We start from the raw sequence: 22,139 nt of genomic DNA, 5'->3' as shown, positions 1-22,139 counted from the left end.
AAGCGTACATTTCTCACCTAAAACGCGCAGTTCGATGAATGGGTACCAAACACATTGAACAAGCGGTAATTTATCTTCCATCGTGCACCAGTAACATTGTTTCAATATTTCATATTGCAGAGATACTCAACATATTTTATGCTTTCGTCAACGTTACAGAAAAAACTTGCGTGAACTTCCCTAATGAACATCCGGTCTAGAGGTCACAGCAGTGTGCACGTGTCAGGCGAAATGTAAACAAACAAAAACAGAATGCAGAATATTCACAGTTATGCAATAAAACTCAAAATGATGAATGAAATTCATCTTAGAAATGATTTTTAATTTGAAGTCATACATTGGTATACATCTGTTTTGTTTATTTTATTCACATTGCACGTTTGTGCTACATATACACATTTTAGCGAACACGTGTAGTTAAACGACGACTGACTTACATTTTCACATCAACCAATCAGAATGGTTTTGCAATCTAGACCAGAATTTCACCAGGGAAGTTCATCAAAGTTTTTTTCTGTAACGTTGATGAAACTATAAACTACGCATTTTTTCTCTAAGATAAGAAATACTGAAACAATGTGACCGGTACACAATGTTAAATAAATAACCACTTATTCAATATCCATAGTACACATTTACCGAACTGCACGTTTTAGGTGAGAAATGCGCGATTGAAACGGGTTAGCGTATTTTCCCGTTCATGACCATGGCTCTTATAGTATACCTAGGGGTAGGGTATAACATGTACAGTTGCATTTTCTTTCTGTTCTGGTGCCAGTGCGGCCGTCTATGTGCTGCACGGCCGTCTAATTGTGCCGTCTCATCGATACCAACGTGTGGAGAATGTGCTGAAAAGTCTTGAAATGTTTAAAACTTGCATCGGCATGTTGTAATTTGAATATTGTACAAAATGAAGGAAACGCATTCGTATTACCCAATAAGAGCAGATAGTCCCGGATTGTATGGGTATTGTGTTTTGTTTTTGGACCTATGTACCGTGGCATGGTATGTTAACCATTGATATATAGAGTGATGTAGTCACTGTGGACCTGCATGCTCTATACTGAAAAAGAAAACAATGAAAATGATTTTAAAGCGTGTAATTAGCAACGACATGTAAATACTTACATCGGCATCACTTATCTCGTTTCGTACAAGTTTCTTGCATTTCATTGATCCAGAGACGTTACGTGATGATCCGATATTTTCTGCAGTCTATGTAATCTAAAGTATGGAATTTAGGGGAGATAATATTTGCCGGGAGTTTGCCTTACTTTGATACTGTATACACAGATACTGTATGACTTGTGAAATTTACAGTGATACACGGCGATATGAATGATATGCAAATAATGGGTTCCTTCTTTTCTTTAATAGAGATTTTTTTTTCTGAATCCAATAGTATCCAGTGTTTTTGAGGGGTGGGTGGGGTAAAAAGTTACAAGAGGGTCAAAATAGTCTAAAATCACAGTAACCGTTCACACTGACCTGTTGTTACAACAAAAAAAGAAAAAACATTATGGGTGATCTTTATATACTATTTCCCAAATAGCGCACACAATAGGCATTTCAGAAAGAACCGTCCCTCATATTCATACTGACCGTTTAAAGTAAAAGAATGTTTATACTAGATGAAATCCTCGTTAACACCAGACCAAAAGTCCAGGCATTTAGACTGCGCCTAAACTCTGCTGAAAAACACATTGTATTCCCCCAAAAAATTCTAAATTGCTCACTGGGGATGAAATTTTGGTTTATCATTTTGAGCAAAGATATACAACTTTCTCATAATCAAAAAGTATATAAACCTATACACCTTTTTGAAATCTCTTTTAAACCACTGAACAGAGAAAACTACGAAAAGATATATGACCCGATTGTTTTACTGACCATCAAAATTTGAACAAGACATGTAAAGTTTCATTTTTTTTTTGGAGGGGGGGGGGGGGGGTATATGATTCTTCGGTACTCTCCCGTGTCTGTTTTTTTATTGGTATGGAGTTGTGTTAAAAAGCCTTTGTACACTATGAGACTTGAAATTTGTTGGTTTAAACATATAGTATCGCATACCAATATATAAAATATTTACATCTCAAATACAAAACTTAACAACACTGTATGCAAAAGGGTTGGGTAACAAGTTCTCTCAACATTATGAGAGACCCTTCCATTAACAAATTTCACTTACATGAGATTCGGCTACAAAGTGTGTATTCATAAAGCTATGCAAAATTTTATATTATTGAAGTTAAAAGAAGAGAGAAAGAGGGAAGAAAGAATAGTAAGACGAAATCTAGTTAGACCAAGTACAACATGATTTTCATATTTCGCGTGATACTGATATTTTAGTTATTGCTTTGTAGATTTTTATCGTTGGTCTTGTTGTTGCAGAACTAAATCTAGATGAATTTGAACACCGAAGTCACTGTAGTATTTCAATTCTCAAAACGCTTTGTATCTCTAATAAATTTTTGAACACTTCTGAAAATATTAATATTATCGTTTGCTGATAAAAAGAGTTCCCAAAAAGAATGTATCTGTGCTTAAAGGGTTATAGTCCTTGGCTGACTGAAACATAACTATTCTTTGGTTTATAAAGTTAGGACATTGAAAAAGATAGTGCTCACAATCTTCAATATGATACCCACAACAACAACTATAATCGGTATAATCGGTAAGCGGCTAAATGATTATTAAAAAGATCAAAACACAAGTTGCTGCATTTGTTTCTTAGTCGAGAGTGATAAAGAAACAAATGCAACAACTTGTGTTTTGATCTTTTTAATAATCATTTAGATACCGATTTTAGTTGCAGTTGTGGATATCAATTTGAAATTTGTTAACATTTGCTTGCCTAATATTTCAATACCTTCACCTGAGTGAAATAAAGATATTTGTAAAAAGAATTCAACATTAAATTCAATAATTTTCACAATGTCTTCATTGCACGGTTTTGATCAGAATTTTGTTGTAAAAAAATAATGGTTATTAAATGTAGTTGTGTAGTTAATTGCTAAAGATGGAGAAAAGAAATCAGAACAATCGTGTCTTTCTTTTAATTTAAATGGACTAACCTATCTTCAGGTGTGGCAAATAACTAAGCTTAAAGGCCTTTAATGTACCTATTAAGGATATCGTGTCTGTAAATTACAAATTATGCTGATTTAAGCCAATATTATTTGGTTTTGCTATGCATGCTGGATTGATTTTCAAACTGATACCTTTTTACTTCTTTTTCCTTTTTCATTGAAGTAAAAGAGCACAAATACATTATATACTTCTATATTTTTTCCAGAGTCTCGTGAAAGTGCACGTGATATTCCTGAAAGTTATCTTATGATATCGTTTTTTTTTTTTCGATTCATGTTTTCTTCCTTTTCTGATAAAATGGTTGAAGATATGAAATGTCATTTGTACCAAATCCAGCTTCTTTCAAGGAATACGAATTGTTTGTGCTTTGTTTTTCGCCTAGGCCACGGGCACTGAAGCGGGTTTATGCACAAGCAACGAGACTGACTCAAGAGTAAATATTCAAACACCAGCACTGAAATGGAACCAAGAGTAAAAGTTCAAACACCTGCATTGAAGGTGACTTAGAGTAAAATTTCAAACGCCAGCACTGAAGCTGACACCAGAGTAAACTTTCAGTGTAATAACTAAGAGGGTGGGGGGATGTCTTTAATTTCCACGAAAATGATTTCAGACCATTATCACTGAAACTACACCGATAATTCAAATACTTATAAATATTATAACATGCAAAATTGGCTTGCGCGTGGGACAAAATTAAGACCAAATAAAACCTGTAAAAGTCTGTTCTTCTACTGTAATGCCTATAAAATGCATTTCCACTTTAAAAATAAAACTTTTCAATATAAGCAGTAATGTATTTCCATGACTACTTCTTGTCTTTTATTTGTTCATTTTTTGTCTTAATCACGACAAGACACAACAAGAGTTATTTCATATTTGTCTAATTACTATTCAAAGAATGGTCCAGCCAATATTCGGGAAGAAGTCGTGTCTTGATTCTCTTTTGGCGATACCGAAATTCGTAATTTTGAAGTATTTTTTAATTTAATCTCAAGTAAAAGATATAGCACGGTACTTGTAATTGTCACTTGGTGGTAAAAACCAAACGAGAAATGAAATCAGTCTTCTTTGTATAAAGATGGTTTTCTAAACACATACACGATGTTACATATTAACCGTCCTGTCAGCGTCCAGACTCGTCCATGCCTGAAACAGGTGGCGCAAAATGTGTGTCTTCCTCCACCAATAAAAGGCAGCAAAACGACTGTAAGCCGCCATACGATTTAAATTGTGTTGTTGTGTCACATGAATAACGATATAACAAAATAGTGCAAAATTTGTGAAAATACATTGGCCTGCTGTTTCTGGCAAGAACAGTTTTAAAGTTTCCAATATATACATATAGGGAAAAAGTGACAACTCCCCATGGCGGCAAAGTTTGACAAATCAAAATAATTTGAACAATCTTGGTTAGAAGGTCACAAAGGACCATTTGTGTGAAATTATTTTAAAATCGGGACAGCAGTTTCGTACAACTTGTATCTTTGAAGAATCTTTTTTTTTTTTTCAATAAGACCTCTGTTAACGTAAAACATAATTATATTTAACCGGTTTATGTAAATTCTAGTCAGATATGTCACAATTATCAGGTATCAATTGGTGTTTATGCTAATCTTAATATTAAAATTATGGCTAATAAATGAGTCAATAGACTTTTATAATAGGTTTAATAAAACACATCTTCTGTTCGGGAGGAGAAAATAATGTCCTCAACTTTGTAAATGTTCAATTGAATTCATTTTTTGTCAAGGGCACAATTGCCCTAAACTTAGAGTGAGGTTTAATTTTCAGCAGACGTCGCTACAAGGCGCTTCCTAAAACAAGTACATTTGTATTTATGATATCGTATTTGCAGTTATTAGCCAGCTTAGCTACTTCTGAACGCCCTACTTAGATGTGTACATTTTAAAATATACACAAAAACACAGACAAAGTAAAATATATGTAAATACAAATAAAGGCACGTAATTCAAACCTACATTTAGACTCATAATAGATTTATTTAGCCTTTGTTTAAATCAATCCAAGAAAGAGCAGTTGCATAGTGGATAAAATGTCGGCCGCTCAACTCGGAGGTCATGAGTTCGAGCCCTACTGGGCGACCGACCACACCTTCTCATATAACAGTACTACTGGTTTTACCAGGAAGCGGACTATAGAGTGGTTCAAATTAGCTTGAAGCTTTAATGACAATTGAGCTAAAGTAAATTAGTATAAACTAATCATTTCTCACGGCTTGATCATAAAGACACCATAATACTGCCAATGTATAGAGGTCACAAGTTCAATGTACAGTTTTTTAGCAGACAATACAAATCATTGCATTAATAATGTGAAAAACAAGTTAGTATTGGCATTTGGGAACACTGATTATTTAATTGACCACTACAACATAACTGCAACACAGAGCTTTTCCGATCATTGCTTGCTTTCACATTCCCTCAACGTTGTTTGTGTACTATTCTTTAAATTGATTAAGCTCCCTCAATACATAATATTCGAAATAAATTCTATAAAGAGTTTTCCACGTAAAGAAGATTGTTTTTGTGATCATTAGCACACAAAATGCCATCTTTGCTAATCATTTTTCTCTCTAAACAATGTCCCATAGTATTATTCGATAATATTTATACATCTTACATTATAGTGTCTTTGTTTGTCTATATTCATGTATCAGGTCATTGTCCTATGTAGTGCGGTGTGTACAGCGATCTTTCAAGGCAGAAATTGTCTTTTAGTGTCTTTTTATTGTCTTTTATTTGTTGTGTTTTTTTTTTATTTCGCTATTGATTTAAAAGAGTTTTTCGCTATTCTCTTAAACTACACCCACGCTTTTTTTCTGACAACTGAATTAAGAGCGAAAAGAATCCAATATCATTTATTTACTACTATGTGTCCGTCTTTCAGACAATTATTGTATACTGATAGTATTGTGCTTGTACTTAGTAATTACATAACTGTGCACGTCTTCCCGTGAAATCATATCGTTAGGATAATACACTTTTTTTGTGTATTAACGTCAGCAGAATCCCACGTGAATATTTGTGACTGAAACCGAAGGTCGAGGTCACAAACATATCCCAAGGGTTTCTGCAGACATTAATACACAAAACAAACATGCATTGTCGCTATTCGTGCATAAAAAGACACGACACGAAGACAAAATGTATCGTTTTCATATGTAATGACTTAACGATTCCGGTAAAATTTTTTATTTCCATTCTGTTGTTCTTGGAAACGGTAAACATGTTTTAGATATTCATAACCGGGGCCGTCAAATCAACAACACTACAGTTAAAAAGCATATATTGAAGGTTTTTAAACGATTAATTTTATTTCTCGTTATTAAAATCATGGCATTACCCATAATTTTGATTATTACTTAAAATTCGGTAAACAGGAACGCGATTTCAAGAATAATAATTCTACATCCGAGTTCTTTTGAGTACGAACCCTTATTTATTGTACAAATTAGTACGACAGGCTTTCAAGATTTAGGCCTAAATGAATTCTGTGAGAAATTGATTATAAACATACCGACTGAAACTTCCCAAATGCTAAAAACAAACAACAAAACAAGAGGACCATGATGGTCCTGAATCGCTCACCTGTTCCCATATGACCCAGTTTTGAGTATGACGTTTTTTCTATTATTTGACATAGTGACCTAGTTTTTAAGCTCATGTGACCCAGTTTTAAACCTGACCTAGATATCATCAAGATAAAAATTCTGACCAATTCTCATCAAGATCCATTGAAAAATATGGCCTCTAGAGAGGTCATAAGGTTCTTTTATTATTTGACCTACTGACCTAGTTTTTGATGGCACATGACCCAGTTCCAAACTTGACCTAGATATCATCAAGGTGAACATTCTGACCAATTTTCATGAAGATCCATACAAACATATGGCTCTAGAGAGGTCACAAGGTTTTTCTATTTTTAGACCTACTGACCTACTTTTGGATCACATGTGACCCAATTTCAAACTTAACTTAGATATCATCAAGATGAACATTCTGACCAACTTTCATAAAGATCCCATGAAAAATGTGACCTCTAGAGTGGTCACAAGCAAACGTTTACGCACGGAAGGACGGACGACTTACGCTGTGCGATCACAAAAGCTCACCTTGTCACTTGAGGTGAGCTAAAAAATATAAAAATCGTTTAAGTATAAAACATAATTCAAACAAGAGCCATGTTAGACATGGCTAATCCCCCCGCCGGGCATATTATAATTGAAGGCTAAAGTTCCTGGCAAGTTAGTGTTTGAAAGTATTAATTTTGGGGAAAGCTTTGAAGAACCATTTAGTTGTGGTCCGCATCAGGGGTTTTAAAGATGTGGAAGAAAGAATAAATCAGTGGTGAGGTGGTTTACTGCTAAATTTTATTAATTTTCATGAACAGTTTAGCTATGATGATTTCTATATCGAGGGTTCAACGCAATAAGGGCGTATCTACATATAGTTAGTATATGTAGATACGCCCTTATTGCGTTGAACCCTCGATATGGCTACTGTAAAAAGAAGGAATGGAAAGCTGACAGGGAACAAGAGTGCCAGAATGTCACAATATACGCCCGTCATAGCAAACTTCTTTACTCTAGCACCTGTATTTGCAAATGGAATTTTAATTGTGTGGTTGTTTAGTAATCATTGTAAGTCTTTTGCTTTTCTAAGTCCACAAAAAACTCCTTACCAGGTAGTAGAGATACCTTAAAATACACCTAAAATTGGAAAGTAACATCTATGTTGTACCACAGAAAAGTGGTCTTGTTTTTTCCCTACAGTCAATTATAACAAGAGGACCGTGATGGTCCTGAATCGCTCACCTCTTCCCACATGACCCAGTTTTGAATATGACGTCGTTTTTTCTATTATTTGACATAGTGACCTAGTCTTTGAGCTCATGTGACCCAGTTTTGAACTTGACCTAGATGTTATCAAGATAAAAATTCTGACCAATTTTCATGAAGATCCATTGAAAAATATGGTCTCTAGAGAGGTCACAAGGTTTTTCTATTATTTGACCTATGGACCTAGTTTTTCGAAGGTAGGTGACCCTGTTTTGAACTTTAACTAGATATCATTAAGGTGAACATTCTCACTAATTTTCATGAAGATCTCATGAAATATATGGCCTCTAGAGAGGTCACAAGGTTTTTCTATTTTTATACCTACTGGCCTAGTTTTTGACCGCACGTGACCCAGTTTCGAAACTGACCTAGATATCATCAAGGTGAAAATTCAGATCAATTTTCATGAACATCCATTGAAAAATATGGCCTCTAGAGAGGTCAAAAGATTTTAATAATTTTAGACCTACTGACTTAGTTTTTGACCGCAGTTGACCCAGTTTCAAATCTGACCTAGATATCATCAAGATGAACATTCAGACCAACTTTCATACAGATCCCATGAAAAGTATGGCCTCTAGAGAGGTCACAATGTTTTTTTATTATTTGACCTACTGACCTAGTTTTTTATGGCACGTGACCCAGTTTCAAACTTGACCTAGATATCATCAAGGTGAACATTCTGACCAATTTCTATGGAGATCCATTCAAAAGTATGGCCTCTAGAAAGGTCACAAGGTTTTTCTATTTTTAGACCTACTGACCTAGTTTTTGACCCCACATGACCCTGTTTCAAACTTGACCTAGATATCATCAAGATGAGCATTCAGACCAATTTTCATACAGATCCCATGAAAAATATGGCCTTTAGAGAGGTCACAAGGTTTTTCTATTATTTGACCTATTGACCTAGTTTTTGAAGGCACGTGACCCACTTTCAAACTTGATTTAGATATCATCAAGATGAACATTCAGACCAACTTTCATATAGATCCCATGGAAAATATGGCCTCTAGAGAGGTCACAAGGTTTTTCTATTATTTGACCTACTGACCTAGTTTTTGATGGCATGTAACCCACTTTCGAATCTGACCTAGATATCATCAAGTTGAACATTCTGACAAATTTTCATGAAGATCTCATGAAATGTATGGCCTCTAGAGAGGTCACAAGGTTTTTCTATTTTTAGAACTACTGACCTAGTTTTTGACCGCACAAGACCCAGTTTCGAACTTGACCTAGATATCAACAAGATGAACATTCAGACCAATTTTTTATACAGATCCCATGAAAAATATGGCCTTTAGAGAGGTCACAAGGTTTTTCTATTATTTGACCTACTGACCTAGATTTTGAAGGCACGTGGCCCACTTTCGAACTTGACCTAGATATTATCAAGTTGAACATTCTGACCAATTTTCATGAAGATCTTATGAAATATATGGCCTCTAGAGAGGTCACAAGGTTTTTCTATTTTTAGAACTACTGACCTAGTTTTTGATGGCACGTAACCCAGTTTCAAACTTGACCTAGATATCATCAAGATAAACATTCTGACCAACTTTCATAAAGATCCCATGAAAAATGTGACCTCTAGAGGGGTCACAAGCAAAAGTTTACGAACGCACGGACGCACGCACGGACGCATGCACGGACGGACGACGGACGACGGACACCGCACGATCACAAAAGCTTACCTTGTCACTTTGTGACAGGTGAGCTAAAAAGAGATCGCACAAGTTACACGTAATTAAATACATTGAAGGTTGTCGACAAATATTGTACTTGTAAAACGCTGACTTCAAAAGGGCGTAAGCAGTGGGAGAAGCCAGTGAGCTCGTTGTTGACTCTGTATGGGGGAAGGGCAGTGTGTTTGGGGTTAGTAACTGATACTGCAAAACATACAGTGGAAAAGATTGCATCTTTTTTTTTTTTGCTTCATAAAGAGATTATTGTGGAAGAAACAAGACGTAGATACCAGATGTCGCTGTGCTACAAATTTTCACTGTTTGCCTTGTTCTCGGTGCTTCCGAGGGATCTACTTTCCAGATTTTATTGATCTGAGCAGTAATACACATAATACACATACGTCCCTGTCGCAAAGCATTCCAAAAATAAAAATCATCTACTAACAGCACCTGAATTGCCTTGCTTGTGCACGATTTCTCTCCCATTAATACATGCAAGAATATGCCAATTTCACAGATGTTGTTATGTATTTACAGTGTAATGGTTATTGGCATCTGTTTTTTTTTCAGTGCCATATCACGAAGTCTTATCACAACCGTCAATTACACTGTCTATATACTTAACAAAGTTAAGAGCTTTTCATTAAAGCTTTAAAATCGCTAGAAATGCGATATACATCTAGAAAAACATTTGTTATAGCATGTTAGTTTTTGAACAAAATTGAATTAGGGAATCAAGTAGTTCCACTCCTCACTAAATAACAAATTACACATGACGGGCAAGTTCTATTGTTAACATAACGTAATTTTGACCTTGTTTTTTTCTTATGGGAAAATGCGTTTTTTTGTTTTTCAAAATGCGAGGTCGGCCAACAAGTATAATTATATCATTCAAGCATCTGTATTGTTGTGAGATCAACACGTATTTGACTATATTGTGTAAAATGTCAATATGTTTAAAGATATATGCAGCTGTCTGGTAAAGCATAAATGTATATACTATAGCCCCAATAATCTGATATCGTTAGCTAACACTGTTTTATCAATTTTATTTTTTCTAGCCATTAATAATTTGCTGCTACTGCGAAATCAATACAGGACAGGGTGTATAACAACAATGTAATTTGCAAGTGAGCCAAACACAGTTACAGCTCTTTGCATATTGTCAAATCTTGCGCATTCCAGTCACACCGTTGCAAGGCGGTTCCCTGCCGTGTTCCTTTATGTGTTTGTTTTACCTTGCGTATGCTTATCGCATACATACATATATGCATATTTACGTACATGTATAGATACATACATTACTCTAGGGTTTGTTTTGAGAATGAGTTCTAAGAATGTGGCTTTTCATATTAAATGCTAGTCCTTGATTTATCTATTTTTATTTATTTTTCTTATTTATTTATTTATTTAGTTTTCTTTTGTATGTCTTGAGCTACACTTGTTAAATATGCATTGTTGACAGAAAAAAGATTTCCTAAATATTCTCATATACAAGTGGTCTTGTCTAATACCCGTTGTTATATTGATTAGCGTTTGTTACTAACAGGCCGTGTTAAACTTCAAGAATCAGTTGCTGTAATATATATATATATATGAGCCGCACCATGAGAAAACCAACATATTGGCTTTGCGACCATGCTGTTCGCTAACGGTTTCTATAAATGCAATAGGCTTTGAAAGCGAAGTCGCAAAGCTAATATGTTGGTTTTCTCATGGCGCGGCCCATATATATATATATATATATGTAGAGAGAGAGAGAGAGAGAGAGAGAGTATGAGAAAAAATATATGTTCAAACAGTGTCAAAAGTTTAATTATAAACCCGAGCGCTTTCGGCTTTTTAAAAAGGCTTTTTCAAGGGTAGCATGAATCAAAACAACACAGCAACGGCGTAAATACCGCCTGTATAGTTCGATATATAAATGCTCAATGAACATATCGATCAACAGAATGAGTGATAAATAAAAATAGCGGTTTTATAAAAATAGAGCGTTTTTGATTGGTTCCCTGTATTTTTCCTGAGGATTTCGTTCATTGGTTTTGTGTTTAACGCCGTTTTCAACAGAGAAGGTAGCGGAAAAAGAAATTCTATGTTGTGGTCGATGTTAATTAAAAACTATGTCCGATTGCCTAAAGTGATTTAATATCTGCTAAAATGAACTACTAGTATCTGTGTTTTTAATCTTAGTGGGGAAAATAATGCTTCAGCGGGCTAATCTAGTCTCCCTTATTGATGCCTATAGGTTGTAAGGTGTTGAGACGGCGGATCCAGTAGGTTTCTCTTTCCTAAAAGAAAGATTTACGCCGTTGCTGTGTTGTTTTGATTTATGCTACCCTTGAAAAAGGCTTTTTTAAAAAGCCGAAAGCGCTCGGGTTTATAATTAAACTTTTGACACTGTTAGAACATATATTTTTTCTCATACTCTATCATTTTATCTTTATGTTCTTGTATCCTTCCGGGATCCAGTGTGTTTGAAAGGCATTTCGTTGATGTTTTTTCTTTAATATCTCACTTATATATATATATTGTGACGAATGGACAAAATTTTTTCAAAGAGAGTCATGATTGAACTTAGTCGCTCATCCGGCCTTGACCTTTTGACCTTGAAAATATAACGGCCGATAAGTTTTGTTTGTTTGTTTTGGGTTTAACGCCGTTTTTCAACAGTATTTCAGTCATGTAACGGCGGGCAGTTAACCTAACCAGTATTCCTGGATTCTGTACCAGTACAAACCTGTTCTCCGCAAGTAACTGCCAACTTCCCCACATGAATTATCAGAGGTGGAGGACTAATGATTTCAGACACAATGTCGTTTATCAAATAGTCACGGAGAACATACGCCCCGCCCGAGGATCGAACTCGCGACCCCGCGGTCCGTAGACCAACGCTCTTACCTACTGAGCTAAGCGACGGCCGATAAGTAAGAATAGACTGTTTGAGATTAAAATTCAGAAAATTCACGAGAAAAGGTCACGTAAGTTGTATAAAACCTTTAAAAGTATATGAAAAGTGGACATGCAACCTTTATCCACCAAAAATCGTTTGTATATATTAGTGTTGTTTAATACAGTGAAATACAGTCAAATAATCCAACCCGGTAGTGAATGTAATTCCGAGGGTTACCGGTTAATTTATTCACCGGTAGTTACCGAGGTTGGTCGAGTAAATTTCAGGCACTCGTTTTTTTGTATACCGGACATAACTTTCTTGTATTTTCACCTGGTGCTGGAAAAAAAACTTTTCTTACACCCCGGGGAGTAGGATTGCCGTTGGGCTGAATGCACAAATGTACGCTCCTAAATTGTTACATCTGTTTTAAAGTTTAGGTTCAGTGGCATATTTTGTTAAGAGTCTGTCCATTACTCGACTAAATGTTGGTACCTTGGAAATATGAGCCTTAGTATTATAACTGAATATTCAGGATAAATACTTTATGTGACTTGGAACGAAAACCATACATCACATTAGGACCTCAAAAGAGTTTTTAGCTCAACTATTTCATTTTTTTTCCAAAGAGAAGGGCTGTTGTCATCCTTCCGGTGACGTCGTTGCCAGCGTCCAAGTTGGCGTCCGCATAATAGATTTACATATAAACAGTTTTATCAGAAACTACTGGACCAAATGCTTTCAAACTCGACACAAAAGTCTGCAACATGAGAGTCACATGACAGGTAACATAAGTCTTGCTTATATTTTGTCAAAATTATGCTCCTTTTAATATCTAGGTGGAGAACCCTCACATTTTAACATACTTCGTTTTTTTAAAGGATTCGACATAGAATCTCGGTGGACTATCCCTCCGACAACACTAGCACATTAAAACAACAAAACAATACAATGTAATTATATAGGAAGCGTCGTTTGAGGCCCTTTTCACACACACGCTCAGGAATCTACATTTTCGTTGTTTTCATAAGAAAACTATGTATCGGGACGGGAACTCCGAACCTTTTCCCCGACATTTTTATGTGAGACTCTCTCTCTCTCTCTCTCTCTCTCTCTCTCTCTCTCTCTTAATAAGCATAGCCTCTGATGTAGAAAAAACTACCAAAATACGTTCCATTCTTTGAACCTTAACACGTCATATGTACCCTTGCAACACATTTTGTCGCTACCAAAACTCGGCCGAATTTTAGTAGTGGCTACCAAAATGCGTTGCTACCATTTTGAGGTGTAACAGTGGTGCTACATTTAACGATGCCACACCCAGTAACATTTTATTTTTGAACTGTATACACCTAACTATGGACCGTTAATTTATATAAGGAGTTTCAAAATAACACATAACCATTAGAATAATTTATAGTTATGTACTGAGCCTTTAAATCAAACACTTTAAAAGGTTTGTTTGTTTATATTTTTGGATGTTTTAATAAATAATAAGAAAAAAAAAACTACCGGCAATGCAATTAGAGCATTACTGAAATCTATCAACAGTAGCACCATAAACTTGTCTGAGACATATAAAGCTATGTACTAATGATGTTTATCAATAAAATTGTCTGACTAAAGAAAGGAAAATAAAAAAGAGACATTGAATATAAATGCGGATGCTATTACTGTAGAGTTCTAAGAAATAAATGTAAAACATCACACCGACACAGTTATAGGTCATAAGGCGACTTTTAAGCTTTTGCAGGTGAAGAACGACATCCTAGCTTTATTTCATAACGGGTGAACACCTGGGTAGAACCATCCACCTTCCATTCATTAAAGTTCAGTAAACATATTACAGTTAGGTATATCGGCTTGCGAAATGAATATATGCCTAGGCTACTATAATGTTCTTTTTTGTTTCTAATGTCCGGTACTGATAAATATATATTAACTCGCAGACATTTTCGACAATGTCACAGACGATTATAAAAGTGATCACTTAACTATAACCATTGTGTTGGAAAACATATAACATATACAAGAGTTATAAATTGAGCAAAATAAGCATATAATGCAATTTTCGTAAAATCATGAATACTTAAGGCGAGGGCGCGTACTTAGTCGATTTTCACTTTTGATATTTTCTCAAATTTGACCACCGGTTCAAAATTCAAACATCTTCAATTTCAATTACTATTATTTCTGAATAGACAGAAATGGAAATTTTATAAAGTGGTAGATTTGAATCATAGTTTGGAAATGGTAAAAATATCACAAGCAATACAAAGATATGAATATTTCATGTAGAGTCCATTAGGACTATATTTGAGGCTTTGTTAAGCAATGACATGCACATCGTGTAAGCTTATATTGTATGCAGGTTATATAGCTGTACGACACTAAATCAATTAATTATGGAGTTTTCTTTTAAAGCCTCGTTCATCATGGCTTAAACTTATTGCTTAATCTAGGCAAAAACGAAATCTAAATCATTTGAATGTTCACGAACATCACATTAAACGTCATGTAGCAACCATGTTATCAAGAAGGATCTTGCTATAACTGTTACTTTCTTTTAACGTGTAAACCATTTAAATGCTTACGTCTGAGTGGTTTTCTGAAAACTTGTCGGTACTCAAAATAAAAACATTCAAGCGCCTGATCTATTTCCACGCCACTTGCGATAAGTAAGTTCATTTTAATATTTCACTTTGATAAACCAAATTGCAGTCAAAACAACAAGTAGCTACTCAAACCAGACTAAATCCATTTTACAATGCCGCCTTGAAGTGGTTTTAGAAATTATTCCCAAAAATCTGACGGAAAGAAGCAACTCATTCCGGAGGAGCTCGTACGGGCATCGCACGGATTTGGAAAACTGCGAGGCTTGCTGATGCACGCGGGATTGTTTGTGACCGAGACCGAAGGTCGAGGTCACAAACATATCCCAAGGGCTTCTGCAGATGTTGATACACAAAACAAACGTGAATTGTCGCTATTCTTGCATAAAAAACATTACACGACGACTAAATGTATTGTTTTCATATGTGATGACTTTTAGATTCCGGTACATTTTTAATTACCACTCTGTTGTTCTTGGAAACGGTAAACATGTTTTAAATATCCGTAACCAGGGCCCAGAAATCAACAACATTCTGAAGACTTTTACATGATTGTTTTTATCTATCGTTAATACAAACATGAAATTACCAAAAATTGTTCATATAACTTCAGCATTTGGTAAACAGGAGCACAGTTTCAAGAATAATAACTTTACATTCGACTGTTTTTGAGTATGGACACATTTCGAGTACGGATGAGTACGAACGTAGTGTCAAGCTTTCAAGCTGTTCATATAAATTCTTTCAGAAATAAGATAAAAACATATCGACTGATACCAAAATGATAAATATTATTCCTAAAAACAAACAATCGCACAAGCTACACGCGATTCTTAAACATTCAATCTTGTCTACAAAAACTGAAACGACGTTGAGTTCTAAAAGGGGAGTAAACAAGTGGAGAAGATAGTACGAACATTGTTGGGGGCAGCGCATTTGGCGTTGGTAACTGATACAGCAAAACATTTTATGGTTTAGATTGCATCTTTAATGCTACAAGAAGAGGATTTTATGAAAGAAACAAGACGCAGATACTAGATGTCAGTCTCCGAAGAAATACATATATGTCCCTGGGAAAGCATTTCAAAAATAAAAATCGGGTATTAACAGCACGTGAATTGCCTTGTTCTCCCGTTGATACATGGGTGGGTCCAGTGAAAAAAATTAATTTTATGCAAGAATGTCTAATCTCTCTCCGCCATTTTGACACTCACTCGCTCGTTGATCTATAGTAAAAAAACACGTCATATCCGTTAACTATAGTTACAATAGCATGTGATGACTTTAAACTATTCTGATCACCACGCAATATTACAAAGTCAACGCGCATGCCCAATGTAAATGTGATTGACTGCATTATTGAAGTCAAATTGCCTGTAGTTGTTACTTCGTCAGCATGCTTATTTTCAGTCGCCCGTTTCTTTTTCTTTACGGCATATTTTGTGGGGTTGTTGCTATCCGTCAATTTACTGAGTTTACCAAGTTTGAGGATCTCGGAGGATTCACCTGTCCAGCTGATCAGACCGTTTTTGAGGAGGAAAATAAAGGGAGCCTAGCACAATGTGTACTGAAGTGTTCCGTAACCTCCAGATGTTATGGTGTTTTTCACCATTATCATAATAGGCAGTGCATTGGGTGCCGCGACAAGAATTTGACAAAAAATGGCGCACCATTACTAAATGGCACACTCTTTTATGGACGTCAACGTAAGTGATTGCTCTTATTTTCTAAAAATGAAATTGAGTACCACATAGTGCACTGATGATAGTATAAATAAATATGAAATAAACTTTGAAAAGTAAATGTAAAATAGAATTTTAGGAGTCGCCATGTAGACGGATGAAAATTTGAGAAGTATCTAAATTTATGGAATTGTTACGAAGGCCTGTTGGTGACTTCACGTTTCACGGTTCTCATTTACTCTCACATTTCTCACTTTATATTTCTCAATTTTTGTATCGAAAACGAGACATGAGAGCTGCGAAATGTGAAAGTTTCCATATGTTTCATAGTGTATAGTAAGAAATGAGAAATAAGAAATGAAAACTATGGAAAGGGAAAACTGAAACGTGATGTCAGCACCGGGTTTTCGTAAATTTTCAAATATTTACATTTATTTCCGAGTCAAAACATTTACAAAAAAAGGCGCCTTGTGTGTACGGAAGCCTAGTAATGACCGCGTGTCATTATTCTCATTTCCTAGTTCTCGTTTGTTATAATACACTATGAAATATATAGAAACTATGGAATGAGAAGTGTGAAATTCACATTTCTCACTTTAAACATCGTTATGTTTGTATCGAAAGCGAGAAGCGAAAAATGTGAAATGTAAAATTCACATTCTCATTTCATATTTTCTATATGTTTCGTAGTGTATAATAAGAAAAAAATGAAATGTGAAAATCACATTTCAAACTTCACATTTTCTCTTTCTTTCTATTTTTTTGTACCGAAAGCATAGTTCCTATATGATACATAGTGAGAAATGAGAAATATGGAATGGGAAAATTAAAATGTGATGTCAGCACCGGGCTTTCAGAAATATTCAGATATTTACATTTATTTCTGAGTCCAAACATTTACAAACAAGAAATGTCTTTAAAAAGACAAACGGCGTAGAGGTAATAATGTTTGGCGCATGAAAAATAAATCAGAATTAAACAGAATGTACAGACAGAAAATATTTGGATGTGCATAAAAGAAACACATTATTCATTTGCAAATATTCCAACTAAGCAGCAAATTTAAATGGTCAAGAGGTATCCTTTCAGTGATAGAAGGTCAAAATGATTTGACGTCCTGGGCTGATTCTGAAATAATTTCATATTGGGTCAGAATCCCCCATACGTAAGCCACTAGCACAATATGTCGACCAGCGTACAATTATTTGGACTGGAAAAGGCTAAAAAAGTTGACATGAAAATAAAACCCTAGCTTTTAAATCACTAGTGAACCCCATAACTCTAATTACTTGATTAAGTTCTCTGTTTTAAAAAAGACTTGAAGCAAAAATTCAAACATTTGCAGATTGGGATGCCTTCCATCAATGTTGAAATCTTTTTTATTTGTATAAAGTAATAGGTAAATACTTACTTGATATGTGATGGAATAGTGATTTTTAAATCTAATTTGCACATTGTTGTTGTTTGCATAGTCATCATTTTCATGAAATTTAAACAAATTCAACTAACCTAATGGCCCTCATTTGTGTTGTTGTTGTATTTGTCTGCACTTGCCAGGAAGAAGTTTACTTTCGATTTCTCTAGCGGTGATAAATCACTAAAAACTTTAAATTAGAATATATCATTTTAGTTTAGGCTAACAAAACTACTAAATATGTTCCATTTAATGTATGCCTTCTGATAATCAATGTCATTTAAGACTGAATAAATGGTTAATCTTCTCAGTGCGCACCTGTTCCGTGTCCCGATTTCTACAGAATCTAGGTCAAAAGCCATGTTTTTCAGCTAACGCCGAAAAAAATAGCGTCTCTTGTGTACTTTAGTTCTCCTAATAGAAAATAACACCTAATTTAATTGGATGATATGCGAAATTATATGCTTTCTTGGGCACTAAATTTCATAGTTTGGGCCAGAATGGCTATTTCATGGGGATATGTATTCGGGGACTTCTAAATTTGAATGTTAAATAAACGGGGATTTTACTTGGTCTTTGGGATTTCATTTCGTTGATCGGCTCAATTCACAAAAATTAGTTGCGCACGGATATTATATAAATTCGCAATATTGAATATTTCATTTTGAACATGTCTTGAGAAACTGACTGGGAAAAAAATAAAGATATAAAATTCACCAGGATCGTAAAACCAATGCATTTCGTGTTCGTTAAATATTTTCTTGGAAAACAAATTAATTTATTACGTTATTGGGACATACCGGGAAATGATATACTTACTGAAAAATTGCAAACATACGGCATTTTGTTGTCATAATATTGGTTGTTTATACATGATAATTATTGATTTCAGAGTACCGAGTAGTTGAGGTGAAAAAGCCATGGGATGAGGCGCAGGTATATTTGTCTTTCGTATTTTTCTTGTCCATTTAAAAACACATTAACATAGCAATATAAAAACACAGAGAAACTAAAAACGGAAACTCTGCAACGACTAACAATATTCTGGTTCAAAGTGATATTTAAATATTACGCCTTGTGGTAAGAGTGCCTTTATAAAAATATTTTTCTTTGAAGTGTTGGTGAACTGACTCAAGGACGAAGTACCTTTTGGATTAAATACTAGTTACAGTTGTATGTTATCTTAGTGGATGTCAGTCAAAAGTTGTCATCTAACATAAAAGTAGTTTCTATTAGATCATATGAATAGGTGTCCGTTAGATATGAATTGGTACAAGTAGTCATGTATTCAGTATTCTGTATTTATTTTTGTAATTTTATTAGAAATATTGTGATGTGAAGGCTGTTTGTAAAGGCAGGATATAATGATAGCAGCTTATCCATCTATAGTCAACAAATATATATAATATAAAAACTAATATCAAAGGAACATAAAGATTAATTATTTCACTGTTCTTTTTACAGAAATATTGCGAAGATCTTGGCGAACATTTGGCAGACATAAAGTCAGAGGCGGAGGAAACATTTCTAGAGAGAAACGTCTTTCACGGTGTGTTGTTTTATCAACTTCACAGTAGTTTCAAACATTAGTAATTCTATTTGCCATGTTCTTAATCTTTTTGTAAATTTTGGAAATCGAAAAAAAAGCTTTAACATCAAACAAACTCAGAATTTCAAAGAAATTCTTATCTTAAAGAATGTCTACATTTTTTTTACCAAAGTAAAAGAAAGCATGGTCGCAAACATGCGCTGAGACGAAGGCCCATTTTCGTTCCAGGTTCACAAACTGGTTGTATTCACAACGAAGCGAAACTATTTCGAACCAAAACAGGATACAAGTTATCTATACTTCAGAAAGAAAAGGTTTCTTTCAAAGGTCCCCATGTAAAGTACGTGCGAGTCACTTGTCCTAGCTGATGTATTCTACTAAAAATCTGCAACTACAGCTTGTATTGATATCAAAATGATTGCAGTAAAAGACTGCATGATTGCAGTAACTGATTGCATGATTGCAGTAACTGATTGCATGACTGCAGTAATTGATTGCATGGTTGCAGTAATTGATTGCATGAATGCAGTAATTGATTGCATGACTGCAGTAATTGATTGCATGATTGCAGTAATATCTCAAAATGAAATGAAGTGTTTGACCTGGAATTTGCAGAAGTCCTTTTTCTGGACCAGGTTGTGTAAAATGTTTTTCCTGTAGAGAAACATGCAATGTATAAGTGGACTTTTAGTGTAAAGCTTATCACTTAAATAAAGATTCAAACAACTGTGTTCGGGTATTTGTATTTAGTATGTTGTCTTCCAGGATACAATACGAGCATCTGGCTAGGTGCAACAGATGTTGAAAGTGAAGGAACATTTGTCTGGTGGGATGGAACTAATGTCTCTGACTTTTACGTCAACTGGTCGCCTTCACAACCGAATAATTACGATGGAATGGAACATTGTTTGAAGAGTGCGAAAGTAAAAGATAGGTGGCAATGGCGTGATGGGAAATGTTTTACAAAACTGTTCAGTTTATGTGAATTCGACTAACTCCCACACGATAAGATATGGCAATGTTTAAATTCTAACAAAGTGTAAATTATCACAGTTGCAGTTATGAGACTATTTTGAGTTCTTTTTAACGATGTTCGCACAACTATTTATATGCCTAACTATGGATCAATGTAACTATTTTACCAAGCAAACATAAACGCTTACGCATCCCTGTTTTTACATTACTAGATTTGTAGTTACCGCGGTCTTGGATCAAACTGTTTCATTTTAGCATAGAAACGTATTTTGAATGACCCTTACACAAATTCTACGATACGCTTTATTGTGATAAATAACATTTTGCTACTTCCATTGTCCAGTAGATTGCCTTTAGTAAGATGCAATTATCCAATGTCTTTAATAAAATATAATTCATTAAAATCTTATAAAGAAAATTGTATTCAAAGCGATTTTGTAAAACTGCAGTATCCGTAAAGAACAATCATCATCATATGTTTTATGTTCTGCATTGAATCATTTGGTTTATACTAATTTGAGCCGTGCCATGGGAAAACCAACATAGTGGGTATGCGACCAGCAAGGATCCAGACCAGCCTGCGCATCCGCGCAGTCTGGTCAGGATCCATGTTGTTCGCTTTCAAAGCCTCTTACAATTAGAGAAACCGTTAGCGAACAGCATGGATTCTGACCAGACTGCGCGGATGCGCAGGCTGGTCTGGATCCTTGCTGGTCGCATACCCACTATGTTGGTTTTCTCATGGTGCGGCTCATTTGTTTTTAGCTCAATTGTGATGAAAGCTTCAAGCTTATTGTAACCTCTCTCGAGCCCACTTCCTGGAAAAGCCAGTTCTCGTGTCATATGAGAAGTCGTGGTCGTGGCCCCAGTGGGGCTCGAACCCACGACCCTAGAATTGAGTAGCCGACACATTATCCACTAGACCACCGCTCCCCTTATTATTGAAATCATTTCGCCTTTCAATTGCGAGTTATATAGATCTAAAGAAAGCTATTTAAGAAATACCCTTCTCACATACCGTGGCTCGTTCTGGGATTATGTTGAACCTCCGAAGAATGAGAATATAAATGCTAAGAATAGAAAAGCAGGAAAACTCCTAAATTAGGCAGTCCTTTGTTACGGATTAAAAGTGTGTTTGGGTGTTTAAGGGTAACGTAATGAAGTATTATGAGAAAAAACAATTAGATAATCCTAAAATTTATTCAATCAAAAGAAAATAAAATTGTCATCATCATGTTGGTTTTCATTCAAATTCCCTCGTTTGGATTTTACATAAAACTATATTAATGGTAACTTTTTGTTCAAATTAAACGTCACATGGCCACTTTGGTGTAAAACGTAAACATCGACTTATACGTTAAGTTGTCTCCCCATATTG

The 22,139-nt window shown here is 35.0% G+C and overlaps 1 protein-coding gene across 1 annotated transcript; it reads left to right on the top strand.

Annotated features, from left to right (window-relative positions):
- The first annotated feature begins 2,637 nt into the window (after positions 1-2,637).
- Positions 2,638-21,215, top strand: LOC128559661 (perlucin-like). The gene is made up of 4 exons (XM_053551982.1): positions 2,638-2,674; positions 19,130-19,173; positions 19,702-19,786; positions 20,552-21,215. Exons 1-4 carry the CDS (start codon positions 2,638-2,640, stop codon positions 20,779-20,781), a joined length of 396 nt encoding a protein of 131 aa, XP_053407957.1. The 3' UTR covers positions 20,782-21,215.
- The last annotated feature ends 924 nt before the right edge of the window (positions 21,216-22,139 follow it).

This window comes from Mercenaria mercenaria, chromosome 9 (assembly GCF_021730395.1).
Source record: "Mercenaria mercenaria strain notata chromosome 9, MADL_Memer_1, whole genome shotgun sequence".
Lineage (NCBI taxonomy): Eukaryota > Metazoa > Mollusca > Bivalvia > Venerida > Veneridae > Mercenaria > Mercenaria mercenaria.
The sequence above is the reverse complement of the archived record's forward strand: the minus strand, read 5'-3'. Positions and strand labels throughout refer to the sequence as shown.